The following is a 12,745-nucleotide window of genomic DNA, read 5'->3' as shown; positions in this document are numbered from 1 at the left end:
AATATGCGACTTTAGACGATTATATCTACGCCTGCCTCTTAACGGAGATGCCTGTGCTCGAAATCGTTGTGCTGGTGTACATCTAGTGGCAGTGAGCAGACAATATTCGCCAGGGTTTTCATACTTCGTACTGACCTGGCCACTAGTACCCTGAATCTCGTATCGACCTGCACCGGAAATTGGAACTGAAACCCCGCTCTTCGTTGTTGCCGTGCATGCCGTGAAAGACACAGTGCCAAAGTTGGGTGTCTGCACCAGCTGCCCAGGAATTACCTGATATGCCTGAACGAACCAGTTGGCTGCAAGCGCTGTGAGCTCAGCTGAGTCTACACCAGCTGGTGCAGATAGCGACTGCGTTGTTTTCTTGTTCTGAGTCGTGTTCTCCACGGTTACGGTACCGCTGGCGTCAGCCGTTGTGATGGTCACGGTGATCGAATTACCGCTTGTAATCGGGACTGCCGTCGTTGTGTCTGCTGCTGGACCGGGCCAATATGCCGAGAAGCTCTGAAGTGTGCTATTGTAGGTTATGCCGCCACCCAGCACGTAATTTTGTTGTAGCGAGTCGCCAATCCCGACCCATATGGAGAGTCTGTTCGTACCGGAAAGGTTCGGGACGATAAAAGTACCGGCGATGGTCCTAAATGGATCTCCCTCAGGAGCCTTCAGCACCCCGCCTCCTCGGTTGAGATCGAATGCAGCTGATGCAGCAGACACGAAGCCCGCAAGCGTAGCAAAAGAGATCATTTTCATTGTCGACGTGGGAAGGCGACCGTAGTCAAATAGAAGTCGGCTATGTGCGTGAGTTCACTGAAAGCGGGAATGTCTCTGGACACCCAAGAAGATATACCACAAACCCTTTTGATGTACGTTGAATGTATGTAAACGCGCTGATGAAACAACAGAGTGCAGATTGCACCAAGAGATGTATACCCGGTTATCAACGTTACTTACGCGTTGAAATCTCTATTCCACGTTCTTCTGCCCAGGAAATCATCATATCGACCGGCTGCACTCATATACATGGCCCTTTGCCCGGATTTGCGCATCCTGTCCATCAAATGCCTATCCCTTGGAAGCCATCGTGTTGGCCAATCACCGTGCAACGCATTTTTCTAGCTCTTCGAGCAACTTTAGGCGGATATATGCATGATCAGATGCAAAGACCCCACACAATTTAAGCAAATGGATTTCGGATGCTTCCCCACGACTTGGCATTGTGGCGGAGATTCCGACATGGTGTTAGTTCAACACTACCTGGACAGCTTTGCGTAAATGCACCTCGCACGAACCAATAGGGTTCTTACCACATATTGTTATGAGGTCGGAGATTACCTGGTTGATGCCCATGAGCATAACTGCCGGACGACAGTCAAGGATTTCAATCTTCAACAAGTGTCGCGGACCACAAGCACCAAGCCCTCAAGGGGTCGACGAGTATTTCTGCATATACCAAAGGGTCATCAAGGCTAGCTGAAATGATGCCGAGATACCATCGCGCACCAAAACGGGCGATAGAGTGCCCTTATTCTCATGACTCTCATTTTAAAACGGGCGTTAGTGCATTTCGTCCTCGTAGCAATGACAGCTGATCGACGAAACCACTCGAGGATAAATTGCGTGCGGGCGGATCTGGTGGATGCATCCAAAGTAAGTCAACAACAGGGCTACGATCAATCTGCTTTGAAGATCCAGGGAAAGTGCCCAGAAATTCCAAACCCAAACCAAGGATTGGAACTCTACCTCTTTATCGGCATGGTTTCACAACATTCGATCCACCCTTTTATAGCGCCAATCAAGACATGGGCGTGTCTTTGTATAAGACTCTAGAAGTCGTATGATGCTTCTTCTGGATCTTCTTTGCCCCAAGACATACAGCCACAGGCAACATGAGGATTCTTACCGTGACAGTCATTACGCTGCTTGCGCCTTCAAATGCTTTGCTGCGCTTCCCTTGTGCGCAACTCGTCATTGACCGCCTTGATCCTCTCGTAACACCGGGTCAAGCCCCATCACCACATCTTCACCAAATTTTAGGAGGTGTAAGAGATGACAGGACCCTGAGCGAAAGCAAGCAACTAACAGTATCGTAGAACTCCTTTAACATCACGATGGACCCAGAAAAAGATATGCCTGGCGAATCTACGTGCACATCATGCCAATTCAGCGAAGATTTCTCTGTACGTCAGATACCACAACATTTCACCGTGTTCAAATAGCTGATGGTCGTCAGAATTACTGGACTGCTGTGCTGTAAGGCTTACGAATATATCGATATGTACATAGGCTATCATGACTGACCTCTCACTAGCTACTTCAAGGCAAAGAACGGAACATATAAGCGTGTACCTCAAATTCCCAACAGCGGCTTCACGGGTGTCAATGGCGGTATGACTGTCTACTATATGCAAGACGGTTTGTATAACTTTCAACAGACCTCAAAAGTTCAAGCATTTCAGCCCGTGAGTCAAGTCACTGTCCACGCAACTGAACTATTCACCGCGTTCTTACAAAATACAAGGGCTTTCGCATGTTCGTTGGCGATGTCAACGCCCGTACCCAAGCCGAAGCTGAGCGCTTCCGGCAACTTACGTTTACCTGCCTGGACAACATCAATACCCGTGATCCTCAAACCTTGGATTTCCCTACCAAACCGTGTGCGGCCGGCATTATGACGGCTGTTCGCTTTCCTACCTGTTGGGACGGTAAGAACCTTGACTCACCCGATCACATGGCGCACATGTCATACCCTGAGTTTGGTAGCTTCGAATCCGGCGGTCCATGTCCAGCATCACATCCTGTGCGCATGGGTCAGCTGTTCTACGAAGTCATTTGGGACACAACCCAATTCAATAACAAAGATGATTGGCCGAGCGATGGGTCTCAGCCTTTTGTGTGGAGTTTTGGTGACGGGTGAGTGTAGTCCAATCATGACAGCGTAAGGACCGCTAACCTGTCGTACAGCACTGGTTACGCAAACCACGGTGACTACCTGTTCGGATGGAAAGACGACGCCCTGCAACGCGCGCTTGATAACCCGTGCTATATTGATTGCCCAACATTGAAGACACAGGACGCGGCTGCAATGAACAAATGCACAGTTGACCGTGTCGTGAAGGAGGAAATCGATGCCTGTAAGTAGGGATATTCCGTTAACATACCTTCCCACTGACCCCTCTAGGGGTGACTGAGCTTCCAGGAGGATATCAGGCTCAATACAGGAAGTAGATCTGAAGTGAAATGTAACTTTATTGGTTTGAGCACGAGTGATCATTCCACTCTTGTGCGCACTAGGACCGCTTGGTGCAGATCAGCCGCTTGGTGGTGAGTGCGCCATGCAGGAGCAATCGAAGAACCTTGTACCTTTCACTCGCGTGTCCTCAAGAATTACAATCACCACACCTTGATCCTCGTGACACTCGGTATGCTGAATTTAAGTCTACTGACGGTGGTTACTGGCATCGCTTCGGCGGTTGCTGGAATTGATACATGTGTGCAATCAAAAGCAGCTTATCCCACCTTACCTACTACACTGGTTCAGGGGGGTACACGAATGAAACTCGAGCTCGCAGGCATTACCCTGTTATGTTCTCGTCTTCGCTAACAAGTGAAAGAGTACAGCTACGCTGCCTCGAACTACAAACATCCCAACAGCGTCTTCACACACGTGGACGCGCGTGGTATCGTCTTTGCGGTCCAGAAGTTCACTCATACCGAGACGAAATTTGCGGTTCGCGGTGGTGGTCATATGCCGATTGCTGGTAGCAGCAAAATTGATGCGACCGGTGTTCTACTTTCAACGACGGACTTCAACGGCTTGCAGCTGAATGGCAACAAAGACGTCGTCTCAGTTGGTGCAGGGCTGAGGTGGGCACAAGTGTACAATTTCTTGGCAAAGGAAGGCTTGGCCGCGGTTGGTGGGCGTGTGGGAGAGATCGGAGTGTCCGGTCTGCTTCTGGGTGGTGGCCTCTCCATCTACTCGAGTCGATATGGCTTCGCTTCCGACAACGTGCTGAAGTACGAGGTGAGTGTTCACCGATAACGTTTCATGAACCGTACTAATATTTACAGTGTGTAATAGTTGATGGTTCGATCGTTGAAGCGACCGCAAACGACTCGCATTCGGACCTCTTCTGGGTACCGAAAGCTGGCGGCAACTCTTTCTGTATCGTGACCCGCTTTGACCTCGCCACCCTAAAGTCGCCGAAAGTGTTCATTGAATCGTCAGAGTACTCGAGCGACCAAGCACCGAAGTTCATTGATGCTGTCTACAACTTTGCCCAGTATGGTGCTACAATTGCGAAAGCAGCGCTGACACCCGTCGTCACCATTGATGCTCACATGAAGGAAGTAAGGTGCCTCGCCACAAAGTTCTACGACTCCGACATCGACATTTCCTACGTCTGGAGTAACTTCACCAAGCCTATCATAAAACCTGTAAAGCACGACTACAAGTTACAGCCGCTGAACGAAGTCCTCAAAAGCTACCAAGGTTGGGTCCCAGGGACCCTTCGCCGCAGGTGGCAAGTCATCTCGAGCTTGGCTACCCGAGATGCAATCGACCTCATTCATGGTACCCTCATTTCGGAAACGAATAGGAGGCTCGCAGACCGGGCTAACGCTACCACTGGTGTATCGTTCCAGCCTCTCACCAAGGAGTTCATCCGCCAAGGCATTCTGAAGGGCGGAAACCCATAAGGCGTCGATGAATTCAGAGCGCCCTACTTCTGGACTGTGCTATAACTGAAATCATCTTGTGAGGCAGATGATGATTATATGCACAAGTTCGCGACAGACTTCACAACTCTGGTCAACGATCTCTTGAACAGGTCAGGATTAGGTGCAAAGTACCTATTCTTGAACGAGGCTGGAGAGGAGCAGCCTGTGTTTCAGAGCTACGGAGCTGAAAATCTGAAGAAGCTCAAGGATATTAGGAGCAAGTATGATCTGCTCAAGGTGTTTACGGAGCTAATGCCTGGTGGGTGGAAGTTGCCTGCGGAGTAGATATGAGTCCTGGACGCGTCAAGACCGGCAGTGGGACATAAGTTCCTGTAGAAAAGCTGCGCGGACAGAGAAGATATGAACTAAGAATTCTGAACACATTGATCGGCGTGGAGGTGCTCGTGAATCGGTCTTTAGGTGCATGAGCTGACCTCACGGCGGGGTCAGCATCGCCAAGCACTGGTTGAAACCTCGCCTCAAACACCTCCGGTTCGAGGTCTCTCATGACTTTGAGAAGATGGTGAGATTACTTGTAGTCATCGGCATCACTGGCAACCAAGGAGGGTCCGTAGCCTCCACATTCCTCCAGGACCCAGCATGGCGCATCCGCGGCCTCACCCGCGATACTCATTCTGCGGGATCTAAAGCACTATCAGCGCAAGGTGTTGAAATGGTCCAAGCAGATCTTCACGATCCCTCCTCACTCAGAGACGTCTTCAAAGGTGCAAATCTCGTCTTCAGCGTAACAGATTTCTGGAAGCCCTTGTTCGACCCCGAAAACCAAGCACGGGCGAAAGAGCAGGGGAAGTCCGTCGGGCAGTACGCGTATGAACTAGAGCTCGAGCAAGGGGAAAATATTGTCGATGCTGTTGCTCGCGAACTCGATGGCCTGGATGATGTAGGCTTCGTAGCGAGTACGTTGTGCAGCGCGAAGAAGTTAAGCAACGGGAAGTATCAAGAACTCTACCACTTCGACAGCAAAGCCGATGTCTTCCCCACATATCTGCAGGACAGGTACCCATCTCTAGCCCGGAAAACAAGTTGCCTCCACACCGGGTATTTCTTCACGAGTTGGCGCTTCATGCCAGGGCTGTGGTTTGCAAAGGTTTAATGGCCCTCATCTCTGGTCACTTTCAGTGTTTAACGAGGACTTGTGTAGCAGCCTGATGGCTCGATCCAGATGCAATTCCCCACGCACCCCGACACACTGATTCCGCATCTCGATCCCCGCAAAGACACGGGTCCGCACGTGCGTGCGCTGCTTCAACTCCCACCTTCTTCGACGCTCATGGCGGCGAGCGAGTGGCTCACCTGGCCGCAGTGGATTGAGCTTTTTGGCGACATGAAGGGTGTCAAGACGAGTTATAAGCAGATTAGCGTGAGCGACATGGATGCGTATGCACCGGGCGGGGTGGGCAGGGAGATTGGAGAGATGTATGAGTTTAGCTCGGAGATGGGGTATAATGCCAGCCAATCAGACACTTTGATGAGGTGGGATTTGGAGAAGGTATGTTTGAATGTGTGATGGGATTGTGCGATGGCTAATAAGGGTAGATGGGTATCAAGGTTGAGACGACGAGTTTGAGGGAGTATATTGAGGCGGAGGATTGGGTTGCTGCGGGGATATTACCGGTGTGATGGGAGTCAAGACACGATGTCAGACGGAAAGGAGGTGGTTGTTGTGAGGGGCAAGCACGGTTCTCGTTGGCTAGACGGCCGCACTTTTGGTGTATCCGAAGGTCCCGTGACGACGTGTGTTAGCGTGTTTCGGCGGAACACGTGTCGAACTCGGCATCCCGCAAATCAGATCCCGGTTTGTGCCTAACTTTTGACGTTGCACCGTTACTTTTCTTCTCTCGGCTCTCAGTAAATCAATGTCCGCCGCCTGCACCCATCACCATATGGTATCAAACGACATGTCTTCTCAACCGACCACGTTCCGCTTTCGCGATTTGCCTCGCGAGATCCGTGACAAGATCTATCGGGAGCTGCTTTGCAACTTCAAACCCCGCCCAGAGGAAGGATTTATGAGTGCTGAAGAGACATTCGAGTATACCCAAGCCAACAACGGCAATGAAGCAGCCATATTACGCACGAACAAGGATGTCTACCGAGAGGCATACGACGTCATGGTCAAGACTAACCGCTTCGTCCGACTGACATCCGCTCGGGGCCTGCCCATAATCCTCCTTCTCCAAAGCATACGCGTGCCTATCGTCACATCGGACAAGGCCAAGGTTGAACAATTTAAAGGCTATGTTCTTGCGCTTCGCATCGGCAGCACAGTACCTCCGAACACGCCCCAAGACGATCTTGAAATATCACAACCATGCTCTGTGATGATACTGCACCGCGATATGGGCTGGCTGTGCCAGGCTCTCAGCGATGGAGATGCGCATAGGAAAGGGTTCAGCTTGGTGGTACAGATCTCGATTGACGTTGCACCGGCACTGATCGAACCACTTCCCATCGGTCATGTAACTTTTCTCCAGGATTTCTTTTCGGAAACCACGCAAGCGACACTACTTGCGCCTTTCCGGACCTTGCTTCGAGGACTTCAGAATATCAAGGTCCAGGGTCATGTCAATGAAGATCTTGCCCTTGCAGTACAGGACGAGATCAAACAAGACCGCTGGTCAGACCCAGAAAAAGTGCTTGCCGATCTCGTAGCTGCGAAGGAGAATGGCTCGAGCCTGTTCAAGCAGCAAAACGGAGGGGACGCTTATCTTGCATGGGCGGATGCCGCGGTCGATATTGACAAAATCTTGGCATCCGGCGCATGGCCTGCCCTTGTCAGGCGTGGCGGCAAGCACTTCGTATCCCAGTTGGCTGAGTTATACTTTCTTTTACGTCTCAACCTGGCATTTATACAGATTGCAAACATACAGGAAAATCCAGGCATGGCGTTTTATGCTGCCATTATAGCCGAGGAAAGCTTGAACTCGGCAGCCCGCTCTACAAAGAAGAGTCATTGGATGGAAGGATACAAGTATCGACCATCAATCCAACACTTAGCCAAATTGAGATATAGGTTTGCGGTCTTGATACGACTTAAGCGCGAGCCAGGCACAGCAGATCGTGCTTTGATGTATATTGATGCAGCGCTGCAATTACAACCTGGGGACGCGTCGATCATGAAGGAAAGAGATAGTATCTTGGTGTGGCTACAGAGTGGTGGTTGATCAAGCACATAACACCAGGATGACCTATCATCGTTTACTTCGGAAGTCAACACCACAAGGTCTCCCCCTGGAGCTCGGGCGCCTACCACCTCCCAAAGATAGCCAAAAGAGTAAGCAAGAAATGCTAAATCCTTTGTAACTTCCTTTTCCTTATTCTCAGCTGAGAGTGCACACATTGTCACTGTCATGACCAGATTCTTAGATAACTATGGAATGCATAAAAACTTCAAACAATTCTCTCGAATCATGTATGCATGACTATGACACTTGCGCAATAGTGAAGTGAGACGGCGGGCCCACTTTTCTAACGCATGCGCGCGGGTCAGTCGCAACTGGTCTTGCCTCGACGTGACCTTTCGACCTCACTCATGCACGCTCACCCTTTTCGCCCGCCGGAGATTATCAAGATGGCGGGTGCGAACGAGAAGCCGTTCCGCTTTATGTACTTGAATGTATCTCACGAACGCTCCGCGTATGACATTTGTGCTAACGTCTTCGTAGTCCTGAGGAGTTGCGCAACACCGTTTGCGCCATCTTGTTATGTTCCTTTGCCGAACCTACCGTAGTCGCTGTATCTAAAAGCTGATGGACAGGTACATAAGTACCATTGATGACATCAATGTCACGATCCTCCGCACCAATAAGCAAGTTTATCAGGAAGCCTACGCTGTCATAGTCAAGATGAACCGTTTCATTCACGTAACTGCTATCATCAGCGTTCTATTTCAGACAATGCTGCGAATTTCATTTAACCCTATCGTCGCGTTGAACGAGGTTCATGCATCTCAATTCCATGGATACGTCATGCGTCTCACATTGTCTTCAGATAGCAATCTAGCACTAGAAGGACCAGCCAATTTTCGCGCCATTATGATACGTTCTCGACACCTGTATCTCCTGTGCATGATGATCCTGCGAGCAGACTCTGAAATGTCGAATGGGGGCGATAACGCTATTGTGGGTTGAGTATGTCATGTTCACTCTCAACTGGTACTGAAGAATTTACCCAGGTTCTTCAAATAAACCTCGATATTGAGATAGCGCCGGTGCTCAATGAGCCAAGGAGACATTACGAGCCTCTCTTCAACGACTTCTTCTCAGATGACCTTGTCGAAGACCCGTTGCTTCCATTGGAGATGCATGTTCGAGAAATGAAGGTTTCGGTTCATGGTCACATCGAATCGGACATGGCAGAGGCGTTTTGCTACGAAACTGTCAATCTCGAGTGGACAAGCACGAAGAAGGCACTCCAGTATATTACTGTTTCCAGGGAAATTAGACTAGAAGCATGGAAAGCTGAACAGCACATGAGGGCTTTTCAGGTACGGAACGAAGGCAGTTTTGCTGCGCTTCGTATGCATCGAGGTAACTCGTGGCCTTCGCTGGAAATCCAAAGCGGCGAGGGCTTTGTCGAGAACCTCGCTGAGCTGTGTTTCCTGACAACGCTCAACATGATACAGTACGCACTCAAGCTGTGCAGTGTACTGCTGAGTAAGGCTGAAAGCTTGGACATTGGCATGAGCTTGGGTGCGGAGGTCATCATCCGAGCAGGGTACTGGAAAGATGGACACACGTTCCGGCCCTCGGATGCTGATATTGCGAAGTTCAGATACTGACAAGCACGCTTTATGAGGCTCGCTGCGATGACTGGCAACGGAGAAAACATGGGTCGTTTCATTGCCGGAGCGCTGGACTGCTTTAGTAAAGCGCTGCAGCTACTGCCGAACGATTCGGTACCTCTCAGGGAGCACGAGGCTCTCTTGAGTTGTATCGAATACGCTCATGCGCGAGCTACACACTCAAAAGTGTGGGTTGAGAATTGCATGCCCCCCATGAATTCTCGTAGTCCTTTACCGACGAGGTTCAAAATTTCGAATTCTTGTTACTACATGAAGTAGCAATGGGCACGGGAAAAAAGTCTTTGCCCTTCTCCATCTACACTTTACTTCCAAATCGACTTCGTTCAGTAGATGGAAATCATAATTAGGTAATGCATCAACATTGGCCTTGCCAACAATGATGTGGCGTTGTGAATCATTTTTATGCTGTCGAAACGCAAAGTCACCCCACCATCGTCGCACAGCATTACTGCGTTGTCAACAACTCTCCGAATTCATTTCCATCACTGCGACCAGTTCAGCGACCTAAACACCTGACATTACCTCCCATCATGGCGGCTCCTTCCAAGGCATCGTGTCGCTGCACCAATACTCAACTCACGTCTGTTCTTGACAACCCAAACCCACAACGTCTATCGACCTTGTCGTGCCATTGCCGACAGGCCGGTCTCAATCGCGCGGTTGCGCTTCTTGCTAGGACTGTGTGTACATGGAAAAGCCCGACGCTGTTGAGGCATCAATGAGTGTGTACGAGGAATTGTGCGCGATACGTTGAGGCTGACGGTTAGCCAGATTCCCGCGCCCGAGTCATTGAGAAGGGATGTGATGAAGTAATAACGATATTTGATGAGCTATTATTTTCCCTTTTCGTCATACCCAGTGGGTCGGAACACTGTTATGCAGGAGTAAATTGAGGTTGCATTCGCGTAAAATAATGATACAAAGCGAAGCGCAAGAGGAAGAAAATACTGGAGCCGCGGTAACTTTTCCAATTGACGAGACCGAGGTTTTTTACAAAGCAATTCGCTCATTTTTGTGTCCATAATTCGTCCGTTTACATCACCCGACATTTGGTGCCGACAGCCAAGTTGTTGTATCGCCAAGCTGTCTATCCGTTCCTTCCGCTGCCGGCGCTGAGCAATTCTTACCATCAGTGATTTTGGCTCCTTGGAAGACGGCCTTATCATCATTTTCCCTGTTCACTCTGAGCACGCCTAGTGTGAGAATGGCGTGATGATATCCGTGAATTTGAACGATCCTCTATCGAGTTACCGAGAGCATGCAATTCTTGAGGATCAATGTAGCCGGATGCGTAAAGTTCTGCGAGGAAACCAGTTTTCAGGTGTGATTCCCCGTTCATGCAGTGGTGGTGTATGCAAAGGCTCGCGATACCTGCATCAAGGGGGTATGTCGGGCCGATTCAAGATAAGAGGCGATGACCTCGCAGCACGCATCCTTCACGGATCGAGTATCCCATGCATATGTCGAGACACTGCAAATCTTTCGAGTCCTAAGGTTGGTCGTGCTTGATTTAAGACGCCGCGGGATCTAGGTTTGCCAGGCGGGTGAGTTATCAGGTAGATACTGGTACCTGCGGACCGCTCCTTACGCTTATCGATCTCAAACGATGACGAGCATGATGGCAGGGTCTAGTTATTGGTAGTTCTTGGATAATGTTTGGGTTTGATGATGAGCGCGGCCATAATCTAGGGAATGGACTAGCTGAATGTGTGATGTGATGGGCAGTCACCTGCAACGAGCAACCTGAAGCTTGAGGCAAGCGGCAACGATGAATGCAGATACTTGCAGCATACCCTTGAACCTTAACAACGTGATGAGCGTGCAGTACGGCGCACGTGGGCGGGAAATTCTGGGTACTCCATGCAACCCCACGTCGGAAGTTATCACCCAAGCGACGGCCCGTGCGGCGAACCCGACAATGCGTGGCAGACGACGGACGGCAACGATCATTTCCATCGAGATTATGCAGATCGCGTTTCTCACGCGATCCTTGCAGATCAATTCCCTGCCATCCTCTATGCAAATGTTACTTCTAAAGCAAGCTCATGTAGGTGCAGGTATGCACAGTACCCCGGTGTAAGGCAGCGAGCCAAGTGCGACTCACCAGATGCGCCGCCATTGCTTTCCTTCCCGCCGTAGCCTGCGAACTACAGGCTGTGATTCACATCTCCAAGGACACAGTTAGTCCAATTTCGCTCTTTATTTACTATCTTCTGGAGAATGAGTTATGTCTGAACCTTGCACCTTCTCTGCCCCATAAGCTTCCACAAGCAACGCAGTCAGCTCGGAGCTATCCCGTCCCTGAAGAGGATCTTCATCGCAGCGGTACCAGGAGAAGGCTCTACCACCCCTCGCTCACTCCGATAGCTCGGAACCTTCGATCGTGCAGGCGCAGACAGAACCACGGAGAAGAAGCCCGACGGGCGGATGACGCTCCGCCTGCGAGCTCGACTATCTCTATAAGATTCACGCGAACCCTTTGTCCAGCGGGAACCTGTTCCTAGTCCTTAGGTTCGAGCTCTGGTGTATTCCCATGACGGAAGCCATTCGATGATTCGTGCATCTGATTTGAGGGATTCTTGGGCTGAACTCAGCACACTTTTGGCAGCTAACCCCGATGGAAAACGCTCCCAGCCATGGGTCATTTTCATATCTGCCCAGACAGGGTGCCTTGTACTTTCGAACAGAGATGTTTCGCAAGGCCTGCTGGTGCTTCTGAGACAACGGATGTGGGATGTCTCACCAAGATGAACCATACCTGCACACGCGTTAATGTGACCACCCTGTGGGTCTCTGGAAAAGCGAGCCCCTTGCAGCACTTCGATTGCGCAACGTCTCCACGTTTTCCTGGTAAATACGAGGCGCGATACCTTATTGAGTCTAAGCCAACCGTGCGTTCGGTGCAGATCCATTGGTCTACCACACCATCGCAAGCATGCGCCCGGCGGTAGAAATCGGTTCGTTCCAGGCAGGTCGAAGGCCAGCGTAGAGCCCACTGTTGCAGTAGAGGTGGACTGGTTGTGCTAAGTGCTTTCCACGTGGTCTCCCTTTGCAAAAAAACGTGTCGAAATGGTGCTTTACGCATGTTCTCGCACTATCGAGACGCATCAACAACATTAATTGCGGAGTTCCAGCGGTTCGGCTGTATACAGAAGCTTAAACTGAGATTCCAAGTCTCCTGAAGATGTCAAATGCCTGTTCTAG

At 50.3% G+C, this 12,745-nt stretch overlaps 5 protein-coding genes across 5 annotated transcripts; 4 read left to right on the top strand and 1 right to left on the bottom strand.

Moving 5' to 3' along the window:
* Nucleotides 1-25: 25 nt before the first annotated feature.
* Nucleotides 26-1,046, bottom strand: SNOG_01173 (hypothetical protein; the record flags this gene model as incomplete). The annotated part of the gene is made up of 3 exons (XM_001791775.1): nucleotides 26-82; nucleotides 136-790; nucleotides 952-1,046. The coding sequence occupies 3 exons, from the start codon at nucleotides 1,044-1,046 to the stop codon at nucleotides 26-28; spliced, it is 807 nt and encodes a 268-aa protein (XP_001791827.1).
* Nucleotides 1,047-2,668: 1,622 nt separating this feature from the next.
* On the top strand, nucleotides 2,669-4,696 carry SNOG_01172 (hypothetical protein; the record flags this gene model as incomplete). Its single annotated transcript, XM_001791774.1, has 4 exons — nucleotides 2,669-2,910; nucleotides 2,962-3,135; nucleotides 3,619-4,025; nucleotides 4,079-4,696. The coding sequence occupies 4 exons, from the start codon at nucleotides 2,669-2,671 to the stop codon at nucleotides 4,693-4,695; spliced, it is 1,440 nt and encodes a 479-aa protein (XP_001791826.1). The 3' UTR covers nucleotide 4,696.
* A 77-nt stretch (nucleotides 4,697-4,773) lies between these two features.
* SNOG_01171 (hypothetical protein) lies at nucleotides 4,774-6,244 on the top strand (the record flags this gene model as incomplete). Its single annotated transcript, XM_001791773.1, has 3 exons — nucleotides 4,774-4,937; nucleotides 5,167-5,824; nucleotides 5,882-6,244. 3 exons carry the CDS (start codon nucleotides 4,774-4,776, stop codon nucleotides 6,242-6,244), a joined length of 1,185 nt encoding a protein of 394 aa, XP_001791825.1.
* Nucleotides 6,245-6,635: 391 nt separating this feature from the next.
* On the top strand, nucleotides 6,636-7,901 carry SNOG_01170 (hypothetical protein; the record flags this gene model as incomplete). The annotated part of the gene is made up of 1 exon (XM_001791772.1): nucleotides 6,636-7,901. The coding sequence occupies one exon, from the start codon at nucleotides 6,636-6,638 to the stop codon at nucleotides 7,899-7,901; it is 1,266 nt and encodes a 421-aa protein (XP_001791824.1).
* A 681-nt stretch (nucleotides 7,902-8,582) lies between these two features.
* SNOG_01169 (hypothetical protein) lies at nucleotides 8,583-9,517 on the top strand (the record flags this gene model as incomplete). Its single annotated transcript, XM_001791771.1, has 2 exons — nucleotides 8,583-8,858; nucleotides 8,912-9,517. 2 exons carry the CDS (start codon nucleotides 8,583-8,585, stop codon nucleotides 9,515-9,517), a joined length of 882 nt encoding a protein of 293 aa, XP_001791823.1.
* Nucleotides 9,518-12,745: the final 3,228 nt, after the last annotated feature.

This window comes from Parastagonospora nodorum (assembly GCF_000146915.1).
Source record: "Parastagonospora nodorum SN15 chromosome Unknown scaffold_2, whole genome shotgun sequence".
Classification (NCBI taxonomy): Eukaryota; Fungi; Ascomycota; class Dothideomycetes; order Pleosporales; family Phaeosphaeriaceae; genus Parastagonospora; species Parastagonospora nodorum.
Note: the sequence above shows the minus strand (reverse complement) of the source record. Positions and strands in the feature narration are given on the sequence as shown.